Consider the following 26958-nt stretch of genomic DNA (forward strand, 5'->3'; position numbering starts at 1 on the left):
GGGGTGATCTGCTGCCCAGAGTCATAATATACACAGCTGCACTCCTACCTAAGCAAAAGCACCCCCTTTCCACACTGGACAGATACACACATGGCCCGCACACACATCACGCCACAGCGTCAGAAGCAACTGGGATTAGGAAGTAAGCGGCCAGACAGCGCTCCCCGCTGGCACGCACGTGACGGCCGTCGAAGGAGACGTCCTTTACTTTAAATTTGCAAGGTTTGTCTTTATTTTGCTCCTTATATTTTGAAAGTGAAAAGAAATAGTATTGAGTCAGTTCCTTTATGTTTTTAAATATTTGTTCTATGTATTTACAAGCCTTAAGATTGCTCTAAAGATTTCAACGGTATTCAGGGTATTTTCCAGGGTGGTACTTTTTTTGAACAATTCTTGAATTTTTATGGTCCACAGTACTTCCTTCTGTTCCAAGGTGATGTATGTTTTGATTACTAGAGTAATTTTTAAATTTTCTGAAGCAAGCTGAGAGGCAGGCAGAAAGATCTGATGCCAGGGATGGGAGTGGTGTGTGTGTGTGTGTGTGTGTGTGTGTGTGTGAGAGAGAGAGAGAGAGAGAGAGAGAGAGAGAGAGACAGAGAGAGAGAGACAGAGAGAGAGAGACAGAGAAACAGAGAGAAAGACAGAGAGGAGAGAGAGAGGAGAAAGAGGAGAGAGAGAAAAGAATCTTTCTTACCTTGTTCACCCCAAACCTTCTCAAATTTGGACTAACAGCTATGTCTTAATACAAATGTGAGGTGCATCTGAAGGGAAGGGGAAATTTATTTCTCTGCTTTTCTATTATACAAGTTGTTTACAGAAACTGCAAATTAAAAAATTACACACTGGCATTTGCAGTCCTTAAAATAAATTAAAAGTTCTCAATTTTTTTTCCTTTTTTTTTTTTTGCTAAATGTGTTTTTTTTTTTAAAGTATGAGTCCTCGTTTAAAAAGAAAAGATTAAAACAGAAAATATTTTCTATAAATAGTACATGTATTTTGGTTTGCGAGCTCCCACCCTCAGGGGTGCTGGCTCCGCGCTCCAGCACCTTTAGCCTCCATGATCACCTGTCTCCTTTGCCCTCACCCACTCGTGCACACGTGGGGTTTCTGCGAGAGTTGGCCTTGCTGCACTGTGATTGGCGAAGACGTGAAACTTTTTAAAAAAATACTTAAATTGTTTCTTTTGTTTCGTTTGTGTATTTGAAGTTTTAGTTATCCTCGGACTCCTCTTCTGCTTCCCGCAGCCACGTGAAAAATGCTGTGACAGACTTGAGGGCCACGCCCTTCCCATTCTGCTCTGCAGGGTCCTTGCTGCTCTCCCATTTGTAGAAGGCATCCTCTGAGATCACCTCCTCGTCATACAGGCAATCAAAAAACATCCGGAGCAAGTCTGCAGGGAAGCAAAGATTGTTATTGGTTTGGACACTGCAGTTGCAAGGGAAAGCAATGATGTGCGACTGAGTAAGTGAATGCATGCAGTGAATGAATGAATGCAGTCAATAAGTGAATCAACACAGTGAACAAATACTCACTTCCCAGGACCACACACCACATACTCTTGATGCTGAGGAACGCAACACCCGTTTGCAGAGAAAAAAAACCTAAGCAATCTATACAGGTTTCATATCTTTTTTTTTTTTTTTTTTGGTTTTCGAGACAGGGTTTCTCTGTGTTAACAGTCCTGGCTGTCCTGGAACTTGCTTTGTAGACCAGGCTGGCTTCGAACTCACAAAGATCCACCTGTCTCTGCCTCCCAAGTGCTGGGATTAAAGGCGTGCGCCACCACCGCCCGGCTATATCTTTTTTAAAAATTCAAATCCAACTATGTTCTGACACGGGGAAGCTGTTTCCTATTATATAGATAGCAAATCAAACACTTCACACATTCTAAGGCTGTATTAAAAACAAAGAGTGACTTTATATGAAAAACATGGGATGAAGTGATCTCTACATTTTGGTGTCTTAAATGTCTCAACTGCCTGAATAATTGAATTATTCTTCTCTTACAGTGGAAATTTGTATTACTACTCAAAACATTGAGAAAATTGGTAGAGGTATAAAGCTCCTTTACATGTATTTATTCTTCCTTTTAAACTAGTTCCTTGGAACTGAGTTCAACCCACAGCACCACAAGAAAGAAAAAGAAAATTCCTTCATGACAGGGTTTTACTATGTAGCTCTGGCTGGCCACAAACTCACTATGTAGAGCAGGTAGCCTTGAACTCACAGAGATCCACCTGTCTCTGCTCACTGAGGACCGGGATTAAATGTGTGCGCCATCACCCCTGGCACTTAAGACTCACTTGCAGCCAGCTTCCTGATCATCACACTAATGGAAGAGGCAGCGATAAGTGATAAATGTCAATAAATATGAGAGCCAGAGAGATTTATAGTTACATTTTTTAGATTAATCTTTGTAATTCTATTAGGTTTTTAATACTGAAATAAATCAGGCCCCACCCCCACCCCCCCCAAAAAAACCCAACGAAAATAAAGTCAAAACAACTCCAGTTGATCTACAGGGAAATGGAGTGAGGCCACAAGTCTGATGGCAGCTGGATCCCAAACTAACAGTTCCCAAGATGACTGAGGTCACTGTACGGGATATTTAATGTTAACTTGGCAGCCGCTTCATCAGACAGCAAGCATCTCATCTGAAAAGCTAGTTTCCTCTTCTGCAACAGCTCAGGAGAGCGCTATCCTGTTACATGACCTCACAAGACTCTGAAAGAAGGAAAGACAACTACAGTTTCTGATACCCTCCTTGATTAAACTCTGAGGGAAACTTGCTTTTCTTTGATCTCCCAGGAAGATCTACAAGCACTTTCACTTTCAACAAAGGAAAACTTTGCAAATGTCCTAATACAAGCAAAGCATCTGGGAACACTCAAGGCCTGAAATAAACCTGCTCCATCCACGTGCACAAACTGCAGTAAATTCCTGAGGACATCAGTGGTTCACTAGGCAGTAGCACCTACCACTGGGGTGTGTGGGTACCTCAGGATGCTGAGATCATTGGCCAGCCTCAGGGATATTTAATATGCATCCAATATGCCCACATGGGGTTACTTCAATACAAGTTAAACAAAATGGAAAATTCAGTTCTCAGTCACAACAGCCATGTTTACGTGCACCATGGCCTCAAGCATCTCAGGATGACTAGGTCGCCACGCTGAGCAGTGTATACACATCCACCTTGACAAGAGGTCCATCAGACGTGGCCTATGGAGAAGATCAACTCTCTACACCAGTTTTACTTCCTGTCTTTGCTTTTGAGATGTGTTCTTACACAGCAGTCCAAGCTGGCCTTGAAGCTCTGCTCCTCTTGCTCCAGCCGTACCCATTTATATGCTGGGATGATGGGGGAAAGCTACCCACCTAGTTCAACTAGACTTTTTTTTTTTTAATTTATATTTAAAATTTTACGTGTTTGGGTGTTTTGCCCGCGTGTATGTATATCTGTGCACCATGTGCATGCCTGGTGGCTCTGGAGACCAGAAGAAGGAGCTGGATCTCTTGGAACTAGAGTTAAAGAGAGTTGTGAGTGGCTGTGGGTGCTGGGAACTGAGACTGGGTCCACCGGAAGAGCAGCCAATACTCTTCACACTTGAATTCTCTCTCCAGACCCTAAACTAAACATTTTTCCCCCTGGCTTTTCAAGACAGTTTCTCTGTGTAATAACACTGGCTGTCCTGGAACTTGCTCTATAGACCAGGCTGGCCTTGAACTCACAGAGATTCACCTGCCTCTGCCTCCTGAGTGCTGGGATTACAGGCATGTGACACCTTGCCCTGCTAAACAAAACTTATCAGCGTTTTCTCACACAGGTTTTCACATTGCTGATTCTACATGTTGTTGCAAGTCATCCTACTGTCCATGTCCAAACCCCAACTTCCAGGGCTTACAAGTTCTCCGTGATCAGCGGGCTCACGGTACCAAGCTGGACACTTACTGGCAGGTTGGTCAAGTTTGACTATTGATGCTTGTAGTGCATAAAGTGCTTGTAGTTCCTTCTCCGTGTCTGAGTCTAGGTACTTGAGTAAGATGGGCACCCTCTGCTTGATCACAGCAGTGTCCACTCTGAAGGTAGAACAGTCAGCTGGAGAGACACAGGAACCAGAATGAGCACACAACTGTGTACATCTACCGCTCTGAGCACAGCAGACACACACATCTGTGAGAGGGGAGGAAAGCAAAGACCGAATCTGGACGTTCTTCCTCTGCTGGGACTGGGGACTGGACCACGCGTCTCACACACTTGGCAAGCACTTTCCACTGAGCTACATCTCCAGATATCCCTGACTTTTCATTTTGAGACAGGGTCTCACTAAGGTGCCTAGTAAGGCCTTCAACATTTTCCACAGCCCAGGCAGGCCTTGAGCTTACAATCCTGCTGCCTCAGCTTCCGAAACAGTTGGGATTACAGGCCTCTGACACTAGTATATTTGTAATGGTACATTCTATAACAAATGATATAAAACCTGAAGGAGAAATGCATGTTGAGTACAGATTCCCAACTTTTTACCCGTTTATTTGATTGTAATTATAATGAAACAGCACCAAAGTTTTATGGCACCTTAAGAGAGCCATATTAATCAGATATCTCATCATTAAGTTGGAGAGCTGACAGATTTGCTGATTAGCTTGATTTAAACATTCCACATTGCAGACATTGCTTTCCTCAAAACATCACTTTTACCCTATGAATGTGTACAATTATAATTTGTCATATCAATTAAAATATTACTAATTAATAATGTAGAAATTCAAATGAATACTTTAAAAATACAAAAATAAAGCAAAATTGCGAGCTGGAGCTATAGCTTGATGGTTAAGTGCTCATTCTTATAAGGCATAGATATTTTTTTTTTTTTTTTTTTTTTTTGGTTTTTCGAGACAGGGTTTCTCTGTGTAGTTTTGCGCCTTTCCTGGAACTCGCTTTGGAGACCAGGCTGGCCTCGAACTCACAGAGATCCGCCTGGCTCTGCCTCCCGAGTGCTGGGATTAAAGGCGTGCGCCACCACTGCCCGGCTAAGGCATAGATATTTAAAGGATAAGCCAAACTTAGTCACATGGACCTATAATTTTAACACAAGGGAGGCATAAGCAGGAGACCTTGGTTAGCCTGGGCTACATTAGTCCCCACCATAAAAAATATTCAACCCATTCATGAATGGAAGACATGGCCTTGATGATTGAAAGAAAAGTGGAAGGAAAGATCTATGTGGACCCAAAAAGCATTAAACAATTTTGCTCAAGTGCAGAACATGAGGCACGCAGGTGAGGCGAAGGCCGGGTTCTTACTGAGAGAGCAACTATTCACCCCATGATCGAGACAGCAGGTAGCATAATATGATGCCACCATCTGCGCAGAAACTGCAAGTGCCAAGACAATATAAAATCCGATGATGAAATGCAAAGCCAACAATCCGTGTCAGATGCTCAGAACGGCTATCAACAAATGTCACTCACCTATAATAGCTGCTTTGCAAACGGCTGTCATTAAAGCTCTGAGGAATGTAGGTGAACTCATCTGGCTTTCGTCCAGATTAGCCTGAAATGAAAACAGAACGTATGTGTCTGTAAAAAACCTCCAGGCAGTCACTCAAGTTTAAGGAACTTCCTCCCCCGTGCTCAAACACACAGCACCATGTACTATGCTCATTTGGAAGTGTAACCACTCAACAACAGTACTCCTCAACAATAACCCACAGGAGGAGACCTACTCATGTCTACACATTTAAAAGCCAACTGCACCACAGGTGAGTGTGCTTGCCTATGTCTTTTAATTCTAGCACTGGCGGGTTGGGGAGGGGGAAGGAGGGAGGACAGAGGCAGATGCTCTGAGTTCTAGGCAGCTTGGTCTACAAAGTGAGCTTGAGGCCAACCAGAGCTACACAGTAAGATGCAGCTGCACCTGACTGCTGCAGTGTAGCCTGGACCAGGTTCTCAGCACTGTGTGACTGCGTACTTGGACCAATACTGCTGTTCATCTTCATCTACAGCAAATGGGGCTGGTTTCTAGCACAGCCTGGAACAAAGCCTTCAGGTGTTGAGAAACTTGTTCCTCTTTTCTAAGGATGTCAACAAACAGTGCATAAACAGCTGTCAAATAAAGTCAAAGGGACCCCAGATTTAATTCCACTGTGTGTATCTTGTTGCTTAGGCTTATACTAAGAAAGTGTTTCAAGAGTATCCTATGGTCTTTTCCATTAGAAAGTCAGTCTGAACACAGTGTCTGGCAAGAAACACTGAAGATGTCATTGCCCATTTCTGTGTTTGAAAGTTTAGCCAACTAAGGCTATTTAGAGACAGGCCAGTGTTGACAGACTTTAAAACTGAGACAGATCAAGGCAGCCTCTTCCTGATACCTGCCCTCACATCCCACTCTGCAGGAACTTCCGGGAGCAGCAGGCAGGCAGATGGCCAGCTCTTGGGAACATCAGTAGCTAGGAAGGACCTAGAGGTTTCATGGCCAGGTCAACCAGAGAAACAGAAGCCTGTGGAGCCATTGTCACATCTAGGGAGGGACTGTAGGGAGCAGCAGGTGCCAAGAGACATGCTGAGAAGATGTGAGGCACCGCACCTGCTTTATGCCTCTTTAAAAGTTCTTAGCTGGACGGGTGGCGGTGGTGGCACAAGCATACCTTTAATCCCAGCACTTGGGAGGCAGAGGCAGGTGGATCTCTGTGAGTTTGAGGATAGCCTGGTCTACAGAGTGAGTTCCAGGGCAGCCAGGGCTACACAGAGAAACCCTGTCTCGAAAAGCAAAAAACAAAAAACAAAAAAGGACGACTTAGCTGGCCATGGTGAAGCACTCTGTGCTGAGACTGCGCTCCAGGCCCTCCTGGTCTACATAGAGACCTTCTTTCTAGTATGTAAGTGAGTGACAAAATATGGAATATATTCTAATGGAATGAGACCCAGAGAAATGGGTTTGTGCTCTGAACAGATTTTTACTTGACTTGTTAAAGACTGAAATTGACTGGGCATGGTGGAGTACACCAGAAGAGGCAAGGAGATCTCTATGAGTTCAAAGCCAGCCTGGTTTACTTAGCAAGTTCCAGGCTAGCTAGGGCTATACATCATGTGACCTTGTCTCAAAAAAGCCAATAAACAAATAAATAAAATAAAAATGATAGAAAAGAATCAGCACTTATAAAAACCCTCCAAATGGTCTTTGAATTTCAGACACTCTGTACACATCGGCACAAAAGCCACAGTGCACCAAGGATAAAAGGTCTGAAGTAAAGGACTGCCATATGAACTCTGAGGACTCCATTGGCCATTCTCTCGAGAGACAGCAGAGCATGGGCCGTGTCTGTACCTCTACCCAGTCAAATATCCGCTCGTCGTCCGCTCTGTCCTCCATGATGAGTTTCTCCAGACGCTGAGACAGTTCCTCAGCAGAGAGTTCTTTCTTTGAAAGTGCTTCAGAGGAGCAGGAACCTTCGGACTCTATAAAATCCAATTTCTGGAACCAAATATGAAACACTGATATTGTTCAGTGTGATGATTACACGAACATAGATATTGCTCAATCTGACTATTACATGAGACATATGTACTGTTCAATGTGGCGATTATATGAGTCATTGGTATTGTTCAATTACACGGTCAGCGAGGCCAGCCAAGAGCTTGCTCTGGCCAAGAGAAAATAAGCAGCAGGCGCCACTCCACACAGAGCTGTGAATGACTATTACTTCAGCAGTATATCCATGGGTTTCCAACCTTTCCAAAAAATTGTAATAGGGGGACAGGGAGATGGCTCAGTGGTTAAGAGTGCATAATGCTCTGCAGAGGACCTGAGTTTGACTCCCAGTACCCACTAGGGTATAATTCACAACTGCCAATAACTTTCAGCTTCATAGAGATCTGTCGCTTCTGGCCTGAGGGCATCTGCACTCAGAGACACATACACCTAACTGAATCTACTTTTTAAATTAAAAAAAAATCTATTTAATATTTGTATCTATGCGTGTACATGATAGAGAATAACTTTAAAAGGTTTTTTATTTTTAATTATATGTCCTTGTGGGCATGTGTCCATGCAAGTGCAGGTGCTCACAGAGTCCAGAAGAGGGCGGCTGACCTCTTGGAGCTGGAGTTAAGGTGGCTGGCTGCAGCCTGGCATGGAGCTGAGCTCTACAGCAGCAGCATACATTCTTACCTGCTGAGCTATCATTCCACTCCAGACTCTGTCCTTCCACCTGGTGTGGGTCAGTCACCAGGCTTGTGTAACGAGGGCCTTTACCTGAAGCCATCTTGTCAGGGCAATTTTCAAACTTTTATATTATGCATTTCTATTCCCCATAAAAGGGCAAACTAGCTCCCTATGGTTTTCTCTGCCTTGCTCCCTCCAGATCACTGTGAACGGCAATCTTACAGGGAGCTATGACACAGGAGCCCTGGAGGGCTAAGCCTGCAGTTTCTCCGTAAGCCATGTCTGGGGTTAGCTCTGCGGAGAACAGCGGCAGCTCCAGGTCCTAAGGACCCTAATCATGCTAAACACAAGAGCAAGAAACGATGCTATCAACTGGTATGGTAACAGGGAGCTGATAAATCAGGAACCAAAAAACACACTTTTCAGTCAGGCAATAAGATACATGGCTATGGTGTTACACCATCTTTATACAAAAACCATGAACAAACAAAGAAATACAAAAGATCATCCAAATCAAGTTTTCTCTAGTGCTTTTTAAGAATTTGGTATTGATTAAAAACTAAAAATCAACTCAATTGAATTCAGTTTTTTATCCCAATGTTTTCTTTCACATAATCGCCTCTCCCCTTTATCTCTCATCCGCCCCCTTTTGGCAGGCTTTGAGTGGACATGTCCATATAACTGTGAGAACAAAATGAGCCATCTTAGAAATAAGACCAAAATGCTTTCACCCTAAAATTAAGGCCTAAGATTTCTCCTTTTGGGAATAGGCCATTAGTTACTGAAACCAGTCAGTTCAGATTCCAGAAACCAGGAAGTGTAAAAGTACAGAGTCACAAGGTAGTCACGAGGTAATGCCTGCCGGACTATGGAATGTCCTCTCCCTGGTTTCCAAGGTAACTGACCATAAAAATGCCCCCACCTGAGGGCAGCCAATGAGAAATGGTGGCGGGCAACCACTCCCTTAGAAGTAAGATTAAGCCACGATTTCTAGAAAGCCCCTAGAAGCGAGCCAATCAGAATTGTACCTATACTAGCACCCCTAAACGATGTAACCTTGTGATTTTTCCCTTTAAAAACTGAGCTTGCAGACAGGCGGGCACTTCCTCCAGCCTCCACTGCATTGGATGTATTGGATGAAGTCCCTGCCTAGGCTTGTATTGCTTTTGGATATCCCAGAATTAAACCTTGCTTTTGCATTCCGGCATGCTCGTCTTTGGTGGTCTCTCTGGGGGTCACGATCTGGGCACAACATAACCATTTTGTCATTGAGCCACACTATCCCTGGCCTAACATTGTTAAGGAGTACTTTTCTCTAAGGTTTTTCTGAATCAGTGTTGGTAAGAGCCCACTCCTCACTTTAATACACATAGAGAATCGTAAGACAGCAGCCATCAGCTTTTGAAGGCTAGTTCATCAAAGGCTGGAGAGATGGTGCAGTGGTTACGAGCTGAGCTGCTCTTCTAGAAAACTCAGGTTCAAATTCCACCCACATGGCGGCTCACAACCATCTGTAATTTAGCTCTAGGAGATCTGACCCCCTCTTCTGGCCTCCCTGGGCACCAGGAATGCACCTGGAGTACATATATACATACAGGCAAAACACCAATACATGTAAAATAAAAGCTACCAGTGTTGTATAGTCTAAGATTTCCGCAACATGATTTGAATGCTCTGAGGGATTAAAGCATCTACAAAGAAAACCTCCTAACATTCCACCAGAATTTACAGACCTTACTTTGAGCTATGAAGTAATTAACAGTATTAAAATGTTAATAAAAGGAGAAAAATTTAGGGCTAGAGAGATGGCTGAGAGGTTAAGAGCACTGGCTGTTCTTTCAGAGGTCATGAGTTTTAATTCCCAGCAACCACATGGTGGCTCACAACCATCCATAAAGAGATCTGGTGCCCTCTTCTGACCTGCAGGTGTATATGCAGACAGAACACTGTATACATAATAAATAAATAAATATTAAAAAAAAAAGTAGAAAAATGTAAAAACAAAGCTTTACCACTGACAAAGGTAATACTCACTTGCATCATAGAGTCCCTGCGTTGCTATAAAAGTTACCTCTCTTCCAGTGCCTCGAGGCCTGGGCTCTCACTTTACCTGAGTTCACCACAGAATCTTTTGTTGTTGCCGGGTTCTGACATAGGGTCTCTGGGGTAGTTTGGCTGTAATTGGCCCCATAACCTCATAGGGAGTGGCACTAATAGGAGGTGTGGCTTTGTTGGAGTGGGTATGGCCTTGCTGGAGGAAATGTGTCACTGTGGGGGCGGGCTTGAGGTTTCCTATGCTTAGGATACCACTCAGGTGTCTCAGCACTTCATGTTGCCTGCATGATGCAGGACTCTCAGCTATTCCTCCAGCACCATGTCTGCCTGCACAATTCCATGCTCCCTGCCATGATGATAATGAACTAAACCTCTGAAATTGTAAGCGAGTCCCCTCAATTAAATGCTTTCCTTATAAGATTTGCCATGGTGTCTCTTCACAGCAATAGAAACCCTAACTAAGACAGTCTCATAGCCCAAGTTGGCTTCCAATTCATTATGTAGCCAAGGATAACCTTTAACTCCATACCACCTACCGGAACTTGCCAAGGGGTGGATTATGATGCCTGACTGCATTGTCTTTTAAATCAAAGGCAACAAAGGGAATGTAACCTGAATCAGAGGGCCACTTTCAGGGACAGGCTACTTTGTGGAGTTCTGTAGTATGTAATATTACTTAGTCTTTAAATATGCGGTAGAATTCACAGACAGACCACAGACCCTCAAGTTTTCTTTGTAGGAACATTTTTAACTACAAACTCAATTGCTATTCTAGGTATTTGTTCACTTCAAATGAGCTAATGAATGCATCAGCATAGTTTACTCATCAACATTTACTCACTTTTGGAACAGAACTCTTAACAGTGTGGCCTCTTTCACTGGCAGTAGTGATCATTTTTGCCTTATCTTTAACTTTTTTCCTAAAACTTTTCTTCTAGCCCTGTGGTGCACACATGTTTTCTGTTTTGTTTTGAGACAGGGTTTCTCTGTGTAGCCCTGGCTGTCCTGGAGCTCACTCTACAGACAAGGCTGGCTTTAAACTCACAGAGATGCGCCTGCCTTTGCCTCTGCCTCCTGAGTGCTGGGATTAAAGGCATGTGCCCATTGGTGGAGCTCAAGGACAGCCTTAGCTACCTAGGGAGTTGAAGACTAACTGCTCAGACACCTCTCCAGCTCTGCAGATCTCACTCCTAAGATGAGGACGTCCCTAGTGTACCTAGACCACAGCCAGCCATAACTAAAGCCAGAGCACAACAACAGTGCACAATGGTGTCTTTAGCCCAAGACGACTGTTCCTTTCTTCTGCTGTTATACTGCTCAAACTGGCCTCCAATTTCTGGTAAACAATTAATCCTTCTGCACCAGGCTCCTGAACAGCTGTGATTCCAAGGGCATCCCATAGTGCACTACACTCAATGCGCTACAAAGCAATGGGCTTGACATTTACTTATTTAAACTGACATTATTTTACTATGGTAGTTTTATTGTTGGTTTTTTTCCCCTTGGAGACAGGGTAGCTCTGGATAGCTTTCTGTCTGTAGACCAAGACAGCTTCAGGTTCAGAGAGGCCTTGCCTAACTCCTGTGTGCTACCATTATGGGCACCAGTAGGTACGCCATTACTGATTATGGTACAACTGGCCTTAGCTTCAGTTTTCCCTAAGTAACTTTGTCTGAGACTGATTACCTGCAGATTCTACTGTTAGAATTCCTAGCCACTCCCCAGCTACATGACCACACATGTGCTGTCCATCAGGCAGGCAGAATGCTTAGTCATCCCAGGGTCTTGCGTCCTACGTAATCCGTGTGCTACCTGATCATATAAATCTGTGAGCATCGTGATCACATAAGCCCATATGTGCAAGCTCGGCAGGGGGGACCCATAAAAGCAGATTCCACCCATTCCCTCGTCCCCCTTTTCCACAGTTTGCTCCTAGTAGGCCTACTGTACACCCCCTCTTCACCCTCCCCTAATAAAAACTCTTATAGTGGGTTTCGTTGTACCTCATGTTTTCTCTTGCATGGTAAATAGTGCCGCAAATAAATAACACCTACCTCAGCCCCCAAGAGGTGGGATTCCAGGTTCTAGCACACAATGCTCAACTTCAAGTGTTTCAGGATTTGAAGTTGTAGGAGTCTTGTATGCCTCAACTTAGCATCCCACAGCTGCTTGTTTAGCAATAGAGTGCACTGATGATGCACTCTGGCTTCTAAATTTCTGCATTTGGCTATCAAATCGGAGGTTCTGGTTTTAATGCCCCTCAAATTTTTATCAATGGGGCTTTTAAACAGCCTGTCTACAACTCTCTGCCTTGTAAGTGGCATTCTAGTCCTCGCCCCCCCCCCAATACCTGCCTCATGGCTTCAAACTGGAGTTCAGAACACTGGCAGCTTGTGATATCACTACTTATCAAGTCCACCTCTGGATCACTGAGAGTCTGCTATGTATTCTTTTTAAACTGTGTGTGTGTATACATGGGTATAGTCATGTGTGTCACTGGCCTGGAACTCACTTTTCAGGCTAGACTGGCCAGCAAGCTTTACCAATCTTAAGTCTCTTACTCCCCAGTGCGGGGATATACGTACACACCATTACCTGGCATTTTTACAGGGGATCTGGGGATCAAACTCAGGTCCTCAATGCTTGCACAGCTTCCTGGTGTTGGGGAACTGATGAAGCCCTGAGTGAGTGAAGTCCTTGGTGAATGTGCACCATCTCAAGGACTTGAGATGCCAGAGGGAAATGGCAAAGTCTTCCTTTCTGGCCCATGTATGCATATTGATAGTGTGTGCAGAAATGTCCACTATAGCCTTCCCCCTTAGATATTTATGCCCTGAAGATTGCCCTCTAAAGAGACTGCTCCTACTGAGATTCATTAAACCTGTCTCCTCATTTATCTGAATGCAAAAATTCCACCACTCTGTTCAACCCTCTATAACGAACACTCTGAGCTTCCAGGGTCCTACAGGTTCTCCATCTGAAAGGTCAGTCCAATCAAATGCAACTTTGTTCTATATGCATCTAAATCAGCCCCAGTCATGTCTGTTCCTGAGGTGTGCTGGATGTGGTACCTGACACCTAAAATTTTCTTCTGACTGTATTCTGACTGTATGCTCAGAGGAGCCTGAAAAAACCAAACTTCAAATGCTGCCTTCACTAAGGTTCTCATTTTTGTCTTTGTTGCTGAAATGCTGGGGGTCAAACCCAGGGCTCTATTACTGAGGCAACATCCTAGCCCCTCAACAGTACTACTTTGATTTATTTATTATCATTATCATTGTCATCATTTGCAGTGATGTGGAGAGAACCCAGGGCCTCATGAATGCTACACAAGGGCTCTAACAACCTCAAACAATCACCATCAAAAGGAACTGTTACTCACCTGCTCCAAGAGAAAGTTATGTACATCTTCCCCTTCCGGTAAAAAGTCCTTCCAGCTGAGGTCAGCCTCCCTCCACAAGGCACCTACTTTCTTATGGCTCTAAAACAGAGATAAACCATCCATCAGCTTCCTTTGCAAGAAGGAAAAAGGTTTGCTGGACATAGAAAGTGCAGACCTCTAGAGACTAAATAAAATTCAGTATTATTCCTTACTAATGGGACGATTATCTTTCAAACAGAGATGTCTGAATACATGTAAATGTAATGGTGATTCTGGCACGGTGGCCACACAGATAACCCTAGCAATGAGGAGGGTGAACTCATTTGAGTTCAAGGCCAGCCTGGATTACATAATGAGTTCCAGGATAGTCTGTGCTACAGAGTTGACCTTGTCTCCCAAACCTAAAAAAAAAAATAAATACATACATAAATAAATAAACAAAATAGTGAATGACTTAGTATAACTGCGTATGAGTCAACTATTCATTTACTAGATGCTTAATTTAGGCAACTGCCAACAATTACTAAACATCCTAACACACCAAGTTTACATGTTTACACTGTTTCCTGTAGATGTAACCAACCATCTTATTAAATAAGAAGCACAGAACCAATGCAAAGAAGAAAGCCAAGAGATCAGAGCTAAGAGCCTTACCCACCTGCTGCAGCTAGCCTCTTCAGCCAAGAGACCTCTCCGAAAGAGACCTACTTCCTGTCTGTTTGTCTTTATATAGACTTTCTGTTCTGCCTTCTCATTGGCTGTAAAACCAACCACATGACTGCCTCGTCACTGCCTGTCTGTATAGACCTCCAGGTCTTCTATGGTTGGTATTGAGATTAAAGGCGTGTGTCTCCAATGCTGGCTGTATCCTTGAACACACAGAGATCTACCTAGCTCTGCCTACCAAGTGCTGGGATTAAAGGCATGCACCACCAACGCCCAGCTTTTGCTATGGCTCTAATAGCTCTGACCCCCGGGCAACTTTATTTATTAACATACAATTAAAAACACATTTCAGTACAAATAAAATATCACCATAGTTTCCCCCTCGCAGACAGCTCTGAATATACACCTTCTCCAGCCTGTACAGACTTTGAAGGCTTAGTTATCTTTGGATAGCAGACATTTAACTGAAAAAATTCACCATCCTGCACCATCATCTCACCACCTATTTCTAACAGGATAAGAACAGCACCTCATTAGTCAAAAGTAATAAAATCAACCATTTTGTCACCCCTGTCTCAAAGTTTTTTTTAAAAAGGTTATTTTTATTTTGTGAATGATGAGTGTTTTGACTGATGTAGGCCAAAAGGGCACATAGAACCCCTGGAGCTGGAGTCACTATGTGGGTGCTGGGATCCAAACGGGGGTCCTCTGCAAGAGCACAAAGTTCTCTAAATCCCTGAGCCATCTCTCCAGCCCCACTCTCCAAGTTTTCTTATTGAAATCCATTACAAGTATTAATATAGCCATTTTGTTTAAGGAAAGACAGACTTCTTAGACACAGACAATAGGCATCTGAGAATCTTTACAATCTCGGCAGTCCACTCTGGCTGAGACTGGACAGTCCTTCCCAAAGATCTTGCTAAGGCGAGAGCTAAGGCGGCAGTGCTGGCAGAGTCGCCTCAAGCAGTTCTCATCTTCTTCCCAAGATCAAGAAAGGACACAATTCCTTGCACACGGAGACCTAAACTGTCCACATCCCTGTCCTTCTGACAACATCACCGGGCTGACACTCAGCTAACACTCACCATCTGTTTGCATAGAAGGTGCAGTATTTCAGAAAGCAGGACCCCAGCTCTTCCAACGGGAAGTAAAGGCTTGCTAAATTCTCTGTAGAGGACAGGAGCGGCAAGTAAGTACCAGCATAGTTTCTGCTCTAGAGCAGCAGATAAATGATGTGTGCCAAATACAGAGTACACAGGCTAGCCAATCAGACTTCCTGCTCACCTCAGGCTTTGTGGATGAGCAGGAGAGGGCTGTGGAAAGCCTGAATTGTCCTTATCATTAAGCACTTCAGTGACTACTTACCTACGACATCAAATGAAAGCATGACACTCATTTAAGGCTCAGTCACAAGGACATTTAAGACAGAATTTTCTTTTCTTTATGGTATTTTCTAAGTGAGGTAGAAAGAGACCATTTTTCCATAGTCTATACCCTCCTTTCCTAAACTAAGTTCTCTAGGGTCAGTATTATAAATTCCTCAAAAAAAGGGTTCTTCTGACAATAACTGAGACCATGCCTAATTAAATCATCTTTCTTGCTTGTTTCCCATGAGGGTCTCACAATCCCCATGTGCACTTTGCGAATCTTTAAGAGGAGGGTCATGTGGTTTGCAGAGTGTGATGGTGTGAATTGCTGTATGAGCATCAGTGTTCTGAAGGCGAGAAGCATTAGTTAGTAACACAAGGCAGCACTGATCCCAATTTACACCCAGCTCAGGACACTGCCATTTTAACTGTGAGTCTACGACATAGCAGAGCAGCTTGGAAAAGGCAGGCACAAACCCAGACTTACAGGAAACTTCCAGAAACAATCCCCACCCCCCCCACTCTGAGCTGTATCTGCAATGACTACCACCCTCCAAGGACCACACAGCTCCTGTTTCCCCAACATATCTCCAGTGTAGACAATGTAACAATTTCTCCTTGAAACTGAAGGCTAAGAGAGACAGGCTGTGTCCATGAGTGTCCAGAGGTGCCAATGGAAAGCATATGCCACAGAGTAAGGAAGTTTTGAGTCCGTTTACCTTGACAGACGTTGAAAAGAACAAATACAACTTACACAATAAGTTCTCTCATGGAAATTCCCCCTTCTTTCAACATGGGGGTGACTAGTTCAGCCAGGTACAACCAAATATGGGGAATATCAATAGCCATGTCATCTGCCAATTCCAAGGTTTCGGAAAAACTGAAAAAAGAACAACAGCAACAACAAAATCACTGAAAATGAATTTAAAAGTTAAAATTAAATAGAGACCCAAATCAGTAAAGCACAAGTTTGTGTGCGCTAAGCATGTCTTACGTGACGGGACTGGTCAGCTGCAGAGGGATGCATAGACAGGTTCCATACTCTGGAGCTCACACTAGCATGGGGAGAGGAGACCTGAACAGGTAAAGGCAACCTGAAGACCGAGTGAACATCGGGATGATGTGTGCCAAATACAGAGTACACAGGCTAGCCAATCAGACTTCCTGCTCACCCCCGGCTTTGTGGATGAGCAGGAGAGGGCTGTGGAAAGCCTGAATTGTCCTTATCATTAAGCACTTCAGTGCTTCAGCATGACCAATGGCACCAGAGGGAGGGCAGAACAGCTCTGTTTGGAAGTGACTTCTGAAACACTTAGATAGCCATGTACAGTGTGGGTAAGAGCGACCACAAAACCATGGACTAAACACATGCTGGCATATAGCCAGAGACACAAGGGAGGAGAGTCAGACTTAGAGACCCACAGGCTGGGAAAGCTGGAAGAACGCGAGAGCGTGCTGTTACAAACACCACCATAGGTTACATGTTACGGGGGTCTGACAGTTTTGCTGGCTTTTGTGCTATGAAATGTAGGTATTTCTTAACGTGAAGAAAAATAAGGGGAATTAAATATAAAACCCAGGAAGGCAGCTGAGTACCACATTACTGCATCCCCAGCCGTTTGGAGGCTAAGATTAAGTTTAACATGAGCTGTAACAGAGCTTGACACATCTCATAAATACAGGGAAAAAAAAAAGAAAACAACTTGAGAAAAAAGGCTTGAGAGTCAGCACAGTCATGTGTAGGCTGAAAGCTGCAGCGACAGGCTTAGTGCAAACAATTCAGAGCTTTGTTAATGGTTCCCTTTTCTTACTTTCTTTTTTTCTCTCTTCTTTTTGGTGTTTTGAGACAGGGTTTCTCTGTCTAACTGCTGTCCTGGATCCTGCTCTGTAGACCAGGCAGGTCTTAAACTCACAGAGATCCACCTGGCTCTGCCTCCGGTGCTGGGATTAAAGGTGTGCGCCACCACCGCCCGGCAATGGTTTTCATATGCAACACATTTTAAAAGCAGAGGCAAGAGACGTGCACAAATCTGTCAGCTCTATCAAGAGGAGAGGGGAACCAAGGGCAAGCCAGGAGCAGGTGACTGTCGTGTCCATGTCCTCATACAACACATATGCTTCTCCACTGCAACTCCACAGTCCAGAGGCCTCCACACGACTTCATTTTCATGTAAAAGGAGCTTTCTCTACAGAGCAGGGTGCCTTTCTTGAGCTACCATTTCAAAACACTCAGTAGCACAGCTACATCATCTAACTGTGGTGTTCAGGCATCCTGATGCCAATGTTTTGACCTCACAGCTTGCGATGCTTTGACATCCACTTGCTATGCAGGAGAGACTTGACCTCTCATTAAGGACACTCACTCTGATGTTAATGTGTCACTGGGGGACACCATCTGGCGCAACTGGGTTAACCACCTGATCCTGTCCACTCATCTTCTGTGGGCTCTCAGCATAGAGTGAACTATGTAATGTCCCCAATGGACAACTGGAGCTGTCCTGGTCATTCAACAATACATTGTTTCCATCTCATATCACAACTAGAAGACACACACATTCTTGATTCTGACTTGTGTTTCCACTTTGCAGTCAGCCAGTTTACCATGGAGCAGTTTACAAAACACAGTTGGGAATCAAATCCATAGTGCTGATAAAAACACCTTTTCTTCTTTTCCTTCTGAACACAGGGTTTCATAGAACAGGTTCACAGGTATTTTCTCTTCTTCTTGTTCTTCTCCTTTTTGTGGTTTTTTTCCAGGACAGGATTTCTCTGTGTAGTCCTGGCTGTCCTGAACTAGCTCTCTAAACTGGGCTGTCTTTGAACTCACAGAGATCCACCTGCCTCTGTATCCTGAGTGCTGGGATTAAAGGTGTGAGCCACCACTGCCCGGCAGTACTTTCTTTTTTAGAGGAAAATTCTTAGGTACGTAAAGTGCTTCTATTTGCACTATTAAAGGGAAGTATCCTCTGTGGGTTAAGTGACCAAAAAGCAGGTCCATGCCCATGCCCATGTGTGCAGTGATCACCATGTCCACAGGACTGTACAGGCTGCAGCAAACTGCTCTACACAACAAACAGCAAACCACTGAAGAAGGAAATCCCTAGGAAATCCCTAAATCTAACCAAGGAAGTAAAAGACCTCCACACTGGGACCCTGGCGGGAACCTTGAGAACACTGATCAAAATGTAAAAGACCTCCACACCAGGACCCTGGTGGGAACCTTGAGGAAACTGACGAAAAATGAGGGAAAGAAAAGCCATCTTAAGACCATGGATTAGAAAAATTAAAATGATAAAACATCATTATCACTTAAAGTGATCCACAGATCTGACGCAACCTGTATCAAAATCTCATACATAGCTCAAGATAGGGTTTTGAGAAGCCCAGAATTTAAAATGTCTTAGAATCACAAAAGACCGCCGGGCGGTGGTGGCGCACGCCTTTAATCCCAGCACTCGGGAGGCAGAGCCAGGCGGATCTCTGTGAGTTCGAGGCCAGCCTGGGCTACCACATGAGTCCCAGGAAAGGCGCAAAGCTACACAGAGAAACCCTGTCTCGAAAAACCAAAAAAAAAAAAAAAAAAAAAAGACCTCAAACAGCCAAAATAATGTTGGAGAAAAAACCCAAAACAACAAAACAAAGCATGTCTCGAAAGAAATTATCTCTGATTTCAAGAAATTATTTCAAAAAAGCATCATAAAGCAGTTGTAAGAAAAACAGAGTGACACTGGATAAAAAGAGACACACTGACCAATGGAAGAGAAGAGAAAAACCAAAATAAGCCCTGCACTCAGCCAGTTCACGGTCAGCCAAGGGCTGAGGACACAGTGGGGACAGGATGGTCTCCACAAGCAGAAGAGCAGGCTGATCCTCCACCCCGTGAAAAATGACCTAGAAAGTGGGCTAACGATGTGCATTAGACCTGAACTACCAGAAGACCAGGCAGTGGTGCCACAGTACTAACCCAGGCAACTCAAGGGTGCCGGCAACCCCAGCAGCACTCAACGAACAGGACTGCAGAGCAAAGGGAAGCACTCGGCGTGGACAGACAGACTCACACTACAGCAAGGAGCACTTACAGCTGAGCGAGAACTCTTCACTACCCACCACCAGGAGAAGAACCAGTTTCCGCTGTGTGTCATCCCAGCATTGGGGAGGTAGAGGCAGTGGGGTTAGGAGCTAGTCTGACTGGGCTACACAGCAAGGACTTTAGTCTCAGGCAATCTCTGAGACCTCCAGATCATTTCACACAGACCTAGAGGTTTCTGGAGGAGGATCACTGACTTAAAGCCTTGTGATAATGAGCTGTGGTGTGGGTATTCTGCTCAGGTCTTTTACATTACAGACACCAGATGGAGGTCTCAGAGAAAACCAGAAGATGCTAGTCTAGCCTAGTCTACAAACTGCCATTACATCACCAGCATTGCATATGATGATAAAATACTACAGTGTACACAAAGGTCATTGATGGAAGCCATTCCCCATCAGCTTAGATGTGAGGATACCAACCCTTTGAAAAAGTCCTGCTTGCTGAGTTTTTCTGACTGCACCAGCTGATACAGCAAGTGGCCCATGTGATCCCTGGTGATCTGGCTCCGTTCCAGGGTGAATTCCACACCCACCTTCACAAAAACATGCAGTGGGCCCTGGGCACTCAGCTCCTCTATGCACTGCGTGGCCTCCTGTTCAAACAACAAATAAAGGCTTGCTTCAAAATCTACTTACGTTAAAAGCAGTACAAAGCTTTATAAACAGGACAGTTTCCAAACCTAAGTTTTTTCTTTATCTTATTTAATGTTAAAAAGGCTTTTATATCAAATTGCTAAAAGATGAGAGGAAATAAAATGTTGAGGAGTGGTATGTGTACAAAGAAGGCTGAGGCAGGAGGATGGCTATTGAGTTAGACTCTATCCTGCGCTATACACTGAGTACGAGGCCTGCCAGGGTGACACAGTAAGGTCCCACGTAAGTAAATAAAATATATATATATATATGTACACACACACACATATATATGTATATATATACATATATATATATAAAAATCTGAACATGGTGGCACACATCTGTAAGTCTTAGCTGTGCTCAGCTGGTTGGAAGGCTGAGGCAGGAAGATTGCTTTAATCTATTTTGAAATTGAGACTGGGTAATACAGTGAGAATTGGAGCTCTCTTCCCCTCCAGGAGGATGGCCTTATATGGCCAACACTTGGGGTGCTTTTCAGATTTATTTTTGTATTGTACATATGTGTATGTGCATGTGCCTGAAAGTATGCATGCATACCACATGTGTGTAGGAGCCTAGCTAGTATCAGATCTGCTGAATCAGAGTTAAAAGTTGGTTATAAGCTGCCACATGGGTGCAGGGAACTAACCCTGGATCCTCTGCAAGAGCAGTAAGTGCTCTGAACTGCTGAACAATGTCTGCAGCCCCTAGGTGAACAGTTTTATTAAAGGTAACTCAAAGGACCAGTGTCAAAATATGTTTCTAAACAGAGTGTGATGGTTCATACCTGTACTCCTAGCACTCAAGAGGTTGAGGCAGGAGGATTGCCACAGATTTTGAGGCCAGTCTCTACTACAGTATGAGACCCTGTTTCAAAAAACAAAAACAGAAAACATAAATATATATATTATTTTATACTGTGCTTACTGATTTTGAAAAAAATATTTTAATTAACATGTATGAAAATGCATATGGACGGTGCAAAGGTGTGTGCCATCATACATCATTTTAAAAATCTGAAAACAAGGTACTATGAAACAGAAACTCAATACCAAGATTCAACGACCTTAATGTGAGTTGGGAGTGGTGGTGCACGCCGTTAGTCCCAGGGCCATTACACAGAGAAACCCTGTCTGGAAAAACCCCGAAAGGAACAAACATACCTCCCCCACCCCCGCAAACACAAACAAACAAGACCTAATGTGGCAACTAGGCTATCCTGCCTTAGAATGCCAGCACTGGTACAATCTTCCATTACAGAATATGTTACATGGAGTATGGAGTGACCTAGCTAGGCAATTCTCTGCACTGGAGAACAAAAGCCCATCAGTCTAGTCTGCCCAGTCTCCAGTGCATCTCTGCCCTCAGCTACCACAAGGGCTGGTGGAGATGAGAAGGGCGGTCACTGACAGCAGCAGAACAGAGTGTCCGTCCGCAAGTAACTCTGCTCTGTCTTCCCGCACATTCAAAAAGCTTACACTAGTGCACAGGATGTCTTCAAGTTTCCACTCCTGCCCCTAGTACAAAGCAGCTTTTTGTTGGTGAGTTCAACTGAGAACTGACACCCCATGCCATGGCGTCTCTAGCTTTCCACAATAGTGGCATCTACGACACACTCTTGCCAGCTGTCTTACGGCTGCTCTCTTTCTGCTCGACTTGTTCTTTGCAGGAGAAAGCAGGAATGCAACTATTCAGTCTCCAGGCTAAAACCTGAAGTAACTATTTACTGTCTGGGCCCCTGTGCACAACTGAAGCCCAGCTGCAATGTGTCCCAGGAGACCCATGAGTTTGACTCAATGCATTCGCAGATGACACATCACAAAGCAGGACGTGGGCTGGTGAGACAGCTTAGCCACAGAGCATGTATGAAAGTCAGAGGACAACTTGCAGGAGTCAGTTCAATCCTTCCACCATGTGGGACCAGGGGATTAAATCCAGGCCATCAGACGTGGCAACAAGCATCTTTAGCTGTTAAGCCTTCTCACTGGCCCTATTTTCCTTTTTCTAGCTTCTGCTTATTTATTATCTATGTTCACAGTTCGGTCAATTTTCCCCACAATATCCCACTATGCTATTTATCATTTTACTGCAGTAAATCTAAGTAGCACTCTCTAAAAAATGAGGTTGAAACACTCGAGGGAATGCAGTAAGTATAGAGCGCACAGGCTAAAAACTTATGTGTTAGAGGCCAGCCTGGTTTACACTGAGTTCCAGGACAACCAAAGCTATATAGTGAGACACCCCCCCCCCCCCCCCCCCCCCCGTATCAAAACAAGAAACAAAAACATGTATGGTAGAGGAAGACAAATAGGAAGTCTTAAATTCTGGCTCTGCCTATTATTACTCTGTGATTGCAAGAGTATAATTCTTTTTTAGTCACATACACCACTCCACTTCAAGCTAGCCTTGAACTCACTGTGTAACTGACCACCTCCTTCCTGAGCGCTGGGGTTGCAGGTGCACCCTACCAAGTCTGCTAACTCTTCATCCCCATTTCCTAAGAGAATGAATGTATGTTTGTATGCACGTATATATGTATAGGAATATGTACTTTGGAACTGCCAGTCACAAAATAAAGGCTCAGCAAATGTTACCTTGCATTAGGACTAATAACAGTGATCGATAACAATAGCACTTAAAGGAAGGAAGCCCTTCCCTGGAGTGAGTTCTTCAGGTCTTTGTTCTAGCATACGAACACTGAATAGGAAATGAGGTCAAGCCATTTGATTTGCAGCTGACCTTCCACAAGTTACTTAGCACGTCTTTACAGCTCGGTTCTTTCTGTAAACATGGTTTTCACCATAATGGAAACTTCAGGGCTCACGCTCTACTGGTAGAGCACTTGTCTCATATGCACGAAGCACTGACTCTGATCCCAGTGAACACATACACCAGGCATGGCAGCATGCGCCTGTAACCCTAGTTCTATGGAGTTCAGGCAGCACGATAAGGAGGAGGCTGAGGTCATCATTGGCTAGATACATAGGATCACGCAAAACAACACATAAAGACTCACAGAAGAACAGCTAGCACCCAGCAAGTAGTCAGGCAGTGTCTCCATCACTGCTCAGTCCTCACAGCCCATCTGGGACAGCTGCCTTCTGCAGAGAATAATGAGGCCTACCTGCCTCGACCCATCCCATCTGGGACAAGTGGCTCAGCTGTTCCCGAGGGACCATAAGAACCTCCTTGTGTACTCTCAGTTTGCAGGATCAAAGGTTTGTCACTCACTAACTCTGAACATCTTCAAAATTAAGTCTGAAGCCAGTCTCCACATCCTTCTTCCTGACCTGCTCCCTGGTACCTACAGCAATTCTTCAATTTCTCCTAAGTCTTTCACGTTCCTCCACTTCCATGCCAGGAAAAAAAAGAAAGACACCAGACCCCTCTCTGTCTAGGAAGGTGGCTGAGGAGTTAAGAGCTCGGCAGTGAATTCTTTGCTGTTCAATCAATGTTGTGAGTCTATCCTTTAACGACTGAGCTATCCCTCCAGCCCTCCATCAATGTTTATTCTGCTCCATTGTCAAGTTTCTGCAAAAACTCTCTTTTACCTTAATCATCACCAAAAGCTTCTTTTCCAGCTGGGTCTAGTGGCCCGTGCTTGTAATCCCAGGAAAAGGGAGGCTGAGGCAGGAAGACTGCCACAAGTTCAAAGCCAGCCTATTCTATATAGTGAACTCCAAGTTAAACTGAGCAAGACCCCATCTCAAAACAAAACCCCGTGCTGGTGGTCCAACCCCAGCAACTGGGAAGTGGAGGCAGAAGCCAAAGGTCAGAGCCAGCCTTGGCTACAGAGGGAGGTGGAGGCTGGCCTGGGCTACATGAAGCTCTGCCTCAAATGCAACCAAAACCAAAGCAAAACCAAACCAGAACTCCTCAAAAATGAAATAAACTTTTCCTACTTCCAAATTCTGGATAATATTAGAGGTATAAAGGTTGAAAGGCTGGGACATACATAATTAAAGTGATTTTGTATACAAAAGCAGATAAGGACTATGTTGTTCAGAAAAATGAATTAGGAGATTTCGATACTAAAGCCAAAGTATTCAGGCTATCTGACAAACGTTTAAGAGAAAGGACACTTGCTGACCTTGAGCAGCCAACTAGACTGTGTCACATGACCTCTGCCAGATCCTCCAGCTCAGAGGACGTTTGTGTTGTTACCTGCTCTGTCTCTGTCCACTGATTAGGTGATTTGGTCAGGCAGGAGGCCTACCCTACCAACCGTCATGTGAAGTCTGAGTGGAAGGGTCAGAGGGCAAGCTCAGAGGAGGGTCTTCAAGTGTCTCAGGCCCCCTGACTCTGAACACTCTCTGTCCTTTTGTGCCTCAGTTTCCCATTTACAAAACAAAGAGAAGAGATGGCAGCTACAATTCAGGTCAACATAAGAATGACGAGGAATGTCTAGGGGTCCGACAGGTGGAACTGGGAGCCAGGAGTGGCCATCATGGTAATATGCTGCCTCTGCTGCCTCTGCCCCTAACACCACAGTCAGTTTGGCCTCCTCTTGATTACACTGACTAGGATCCACTCTCCACCACCCCACCCATCTCAATTTAATACATGGTACCTGGCCAAAATGCATGAGCCGAGCAAACTGAACCCTGAGGACTTGGACAACTTAATTTATGTTTTATCTGCTCATAATGACACTCTTTAGACCCAAGCCAAGTTACCATGGCTCTCCAACTTGGGCTGCCTAAGAGCTGTTTCCCTTTGTCAGCAGCATCTACCTTGAAGTCATTGATATGTAGGAATTCATCAATGATAGACTTGGACTTCCTCTCCACTTCCACTTCCGACAGTGCAGGCTTCTCAGGGGCTGACACTGCACACATGTCTGGTTTCACTGTGAAGGAGATGAAAAAGAGCAACAAGTCTCAGAACACTAGGATCATGACTGGTAAGATTTGCATGCTCTTACACCGGCTTTGCCATGGAGATGTTTTATAGATAGTAGTTTTGACAGTCTGACACGTGACAGCAGAATCAAGAAGCTGTTTCCGTTACAACAGATGGGCACGGAGTAACATCGTGGTCTGCTCTACAGTCACGAACAGGAGTTAGGGACAATGTGAACCTTCAGAGCCACAGTTTGGCAGTTTCTATATTTTGTTTCCCTGCAACTGCTTCGAGAATGGGTACTCAAAGGCCTATAGCACACACAAGAACTGAGGTCCTGCATGCCAGCGCTGGCTGCACTGGCCAGTGTGGTACCTGCGGAAACACGCCCTGGCTTCTCTTCCTGCAACTTTGTGCATGCTGCTCCCTCAGCAGTGCTCCCCTCGCTTCACATCTGCTCATCTCTCCGAGTCATCATGAGCCCTAAGACCACTCAAAACCACTGTATCAGCTTCACTCCAAGTATTTCTTCATGTTAACGTCTCATCTTATTTTTCTAGGAACCGTAGAGTGTAGGTGTGTGGATAAAAAAAGACAGCCCAGATTAAAGACACAGCATCACCAGAGCAAGTTTAGAGCACATGCATGCTCACCCCACAGAAGTTACTAGGGAGACAAGGCGGGGAAAAGACACTCTGATACCTTCTTTTTGTTAATCAGGAAAAAATCAGGAATAAAGCTTTAGCCAGCACAAACCCTCTAAGGACGATGGACAGTGAAGAGTTGAAGGGACTTGTGAGAAACTCAGAAGGATGAGCATAAAGAAAGAGGACCCTGTCATCATGACATTCCAGAGACAAGGATGACGGTAAGCCCTGTGAAGACAGCATTCCACAGAGAGACTCACAGCAGAAAATGATGGTACTAGCATGTGTTGTCAGTGCGGGCTCTGAATTTTACCCATGTGTGGAGTCGTCGTGGTTTCTTATTACTCCTAATTTTCCTTTATGTGTCTGAGAGTTGTGCCTGTACCATGTGAGGACTGTGTCCGTCAGATCAGAAGCAGGTGCCGGGACTGGAGTCACCCATGTGAGCCACCATGAGTGCTGGGAACTGAAGAGGGTCCTCTGGAGGCAGAGCCAGTGTGCAACACCGCTGTGTCACTTCTCATTTCTCCAGCCCCTGTATCTGCTTCTGAATGTAAGGCCAACAGCTAGGTCTGTCTTGTGTCCCTAGAGCCCTCTCACCTAGCTCCCTCGTCTTGCTTCGGTCCGCCTCGGAGCTGGCCCTCTCGGCATCCACGCCTCCAGTCAGCTGCTTCACGGTCTCCAGCATCTCTCTACGCTGCTCCTCCTGAGACTGGTTGTCCAGCAGATCTTTGCTACTGCCCCTCAGGAAAGTGTTGGGACGGGCTGCTCCAGCTGGAATCGGCTTGTCACTCTTCTCTCTGCCCATGCTCCCACGACTTAAAAACAAAACAACACGTTTCAAAAGACAATGTCCCCGCTTCATGTTCAAACCACAGAACAACACTGTAAGCATTACCAACAGCTGTTGAAAATGCAGGTTTTCTACATAACTTTATTTTGAATCTTAACTTATTTGTGTGAGGGCACACACATGCTGTGGCCTTCATGTGGAGGTCAGAGGGTAACCGTAGGGAGTCAGATGTGTCCTTCACCTTAACATGGGTACTGGGTGAAATTCAGGTTATCATCCTTGATTGGCAGGCATATGACCAGCCGACCCTCTTTCCA

At 44.6% G+C, this 26958-nt stretch overlaps 1 protein-coding gene across 24 annotated transcripts in view; it reads right to left on the reverse strand.

The window, feature by feature from the left end:
• Positions 1-203: 203 nt before the first annotated feature.
• Positions 204-26958, reverse strand: part of Eif4g3 (eukaryotic translation initiation factor 4 gamma 3) — a 230441-nt gene continuing 203686 nt past the window's right edge. For all 24 annotated transcript variants that reach the window (XM_052717676.1, XM_052717675.1, XM_052717660.1 and 21 more), the window contains 10 exons: positions 26449-26666; positions 25093-25208; positions 20144-20316; positions 16389-16514; positions 15353-15434; positions 13602-13700; positions 7328-7474; positions 5473-5554; positions 3953-4099; positions 204-1390 (listed from right to left, as the gene is read on the reverse strand). In XM_052717676.1, the coding sequence (XP_052573636.1) occupies positions 1209-1390; positions 3953-4099; positions 5473-5554; positions 7328-7474; positions 13602-13700; positions 15353-15434; positions 16389-16514; positions 20144-20316; positions 25093-25208; positions 26449-26666 (1372 nt within the window). In that variant the 3' untranslated portion in view covers positions 204-1208. The remainder of the gene's footprint in view (positions 1391-3952; positions 4100-5472; positions 5555-7327; positions 7475-13601; positions 13701-15352; positions 15435-16388; positions 16515-20143; positions 20317-25092; positions 25209-26448; positions 26667-26958) is intronic.

The sequence above is a fragment of the Peromyscus californicus genome, unplaced genomic scaffold, assembly GCF_007827085.1.
Source record: "Peromyscus californicus insignis strain IS unplaced genomic scaffold, ASM782708v3 Scaffold_5__1_contigs__length_169319896, whole genome shotgun sequence".
Lineage (NCBI taxonomy): Eukaryota > Metazoa > Chordata > Mammalia > Rodentia > Cricetidae > Peromyscus > Peromyscus californicus.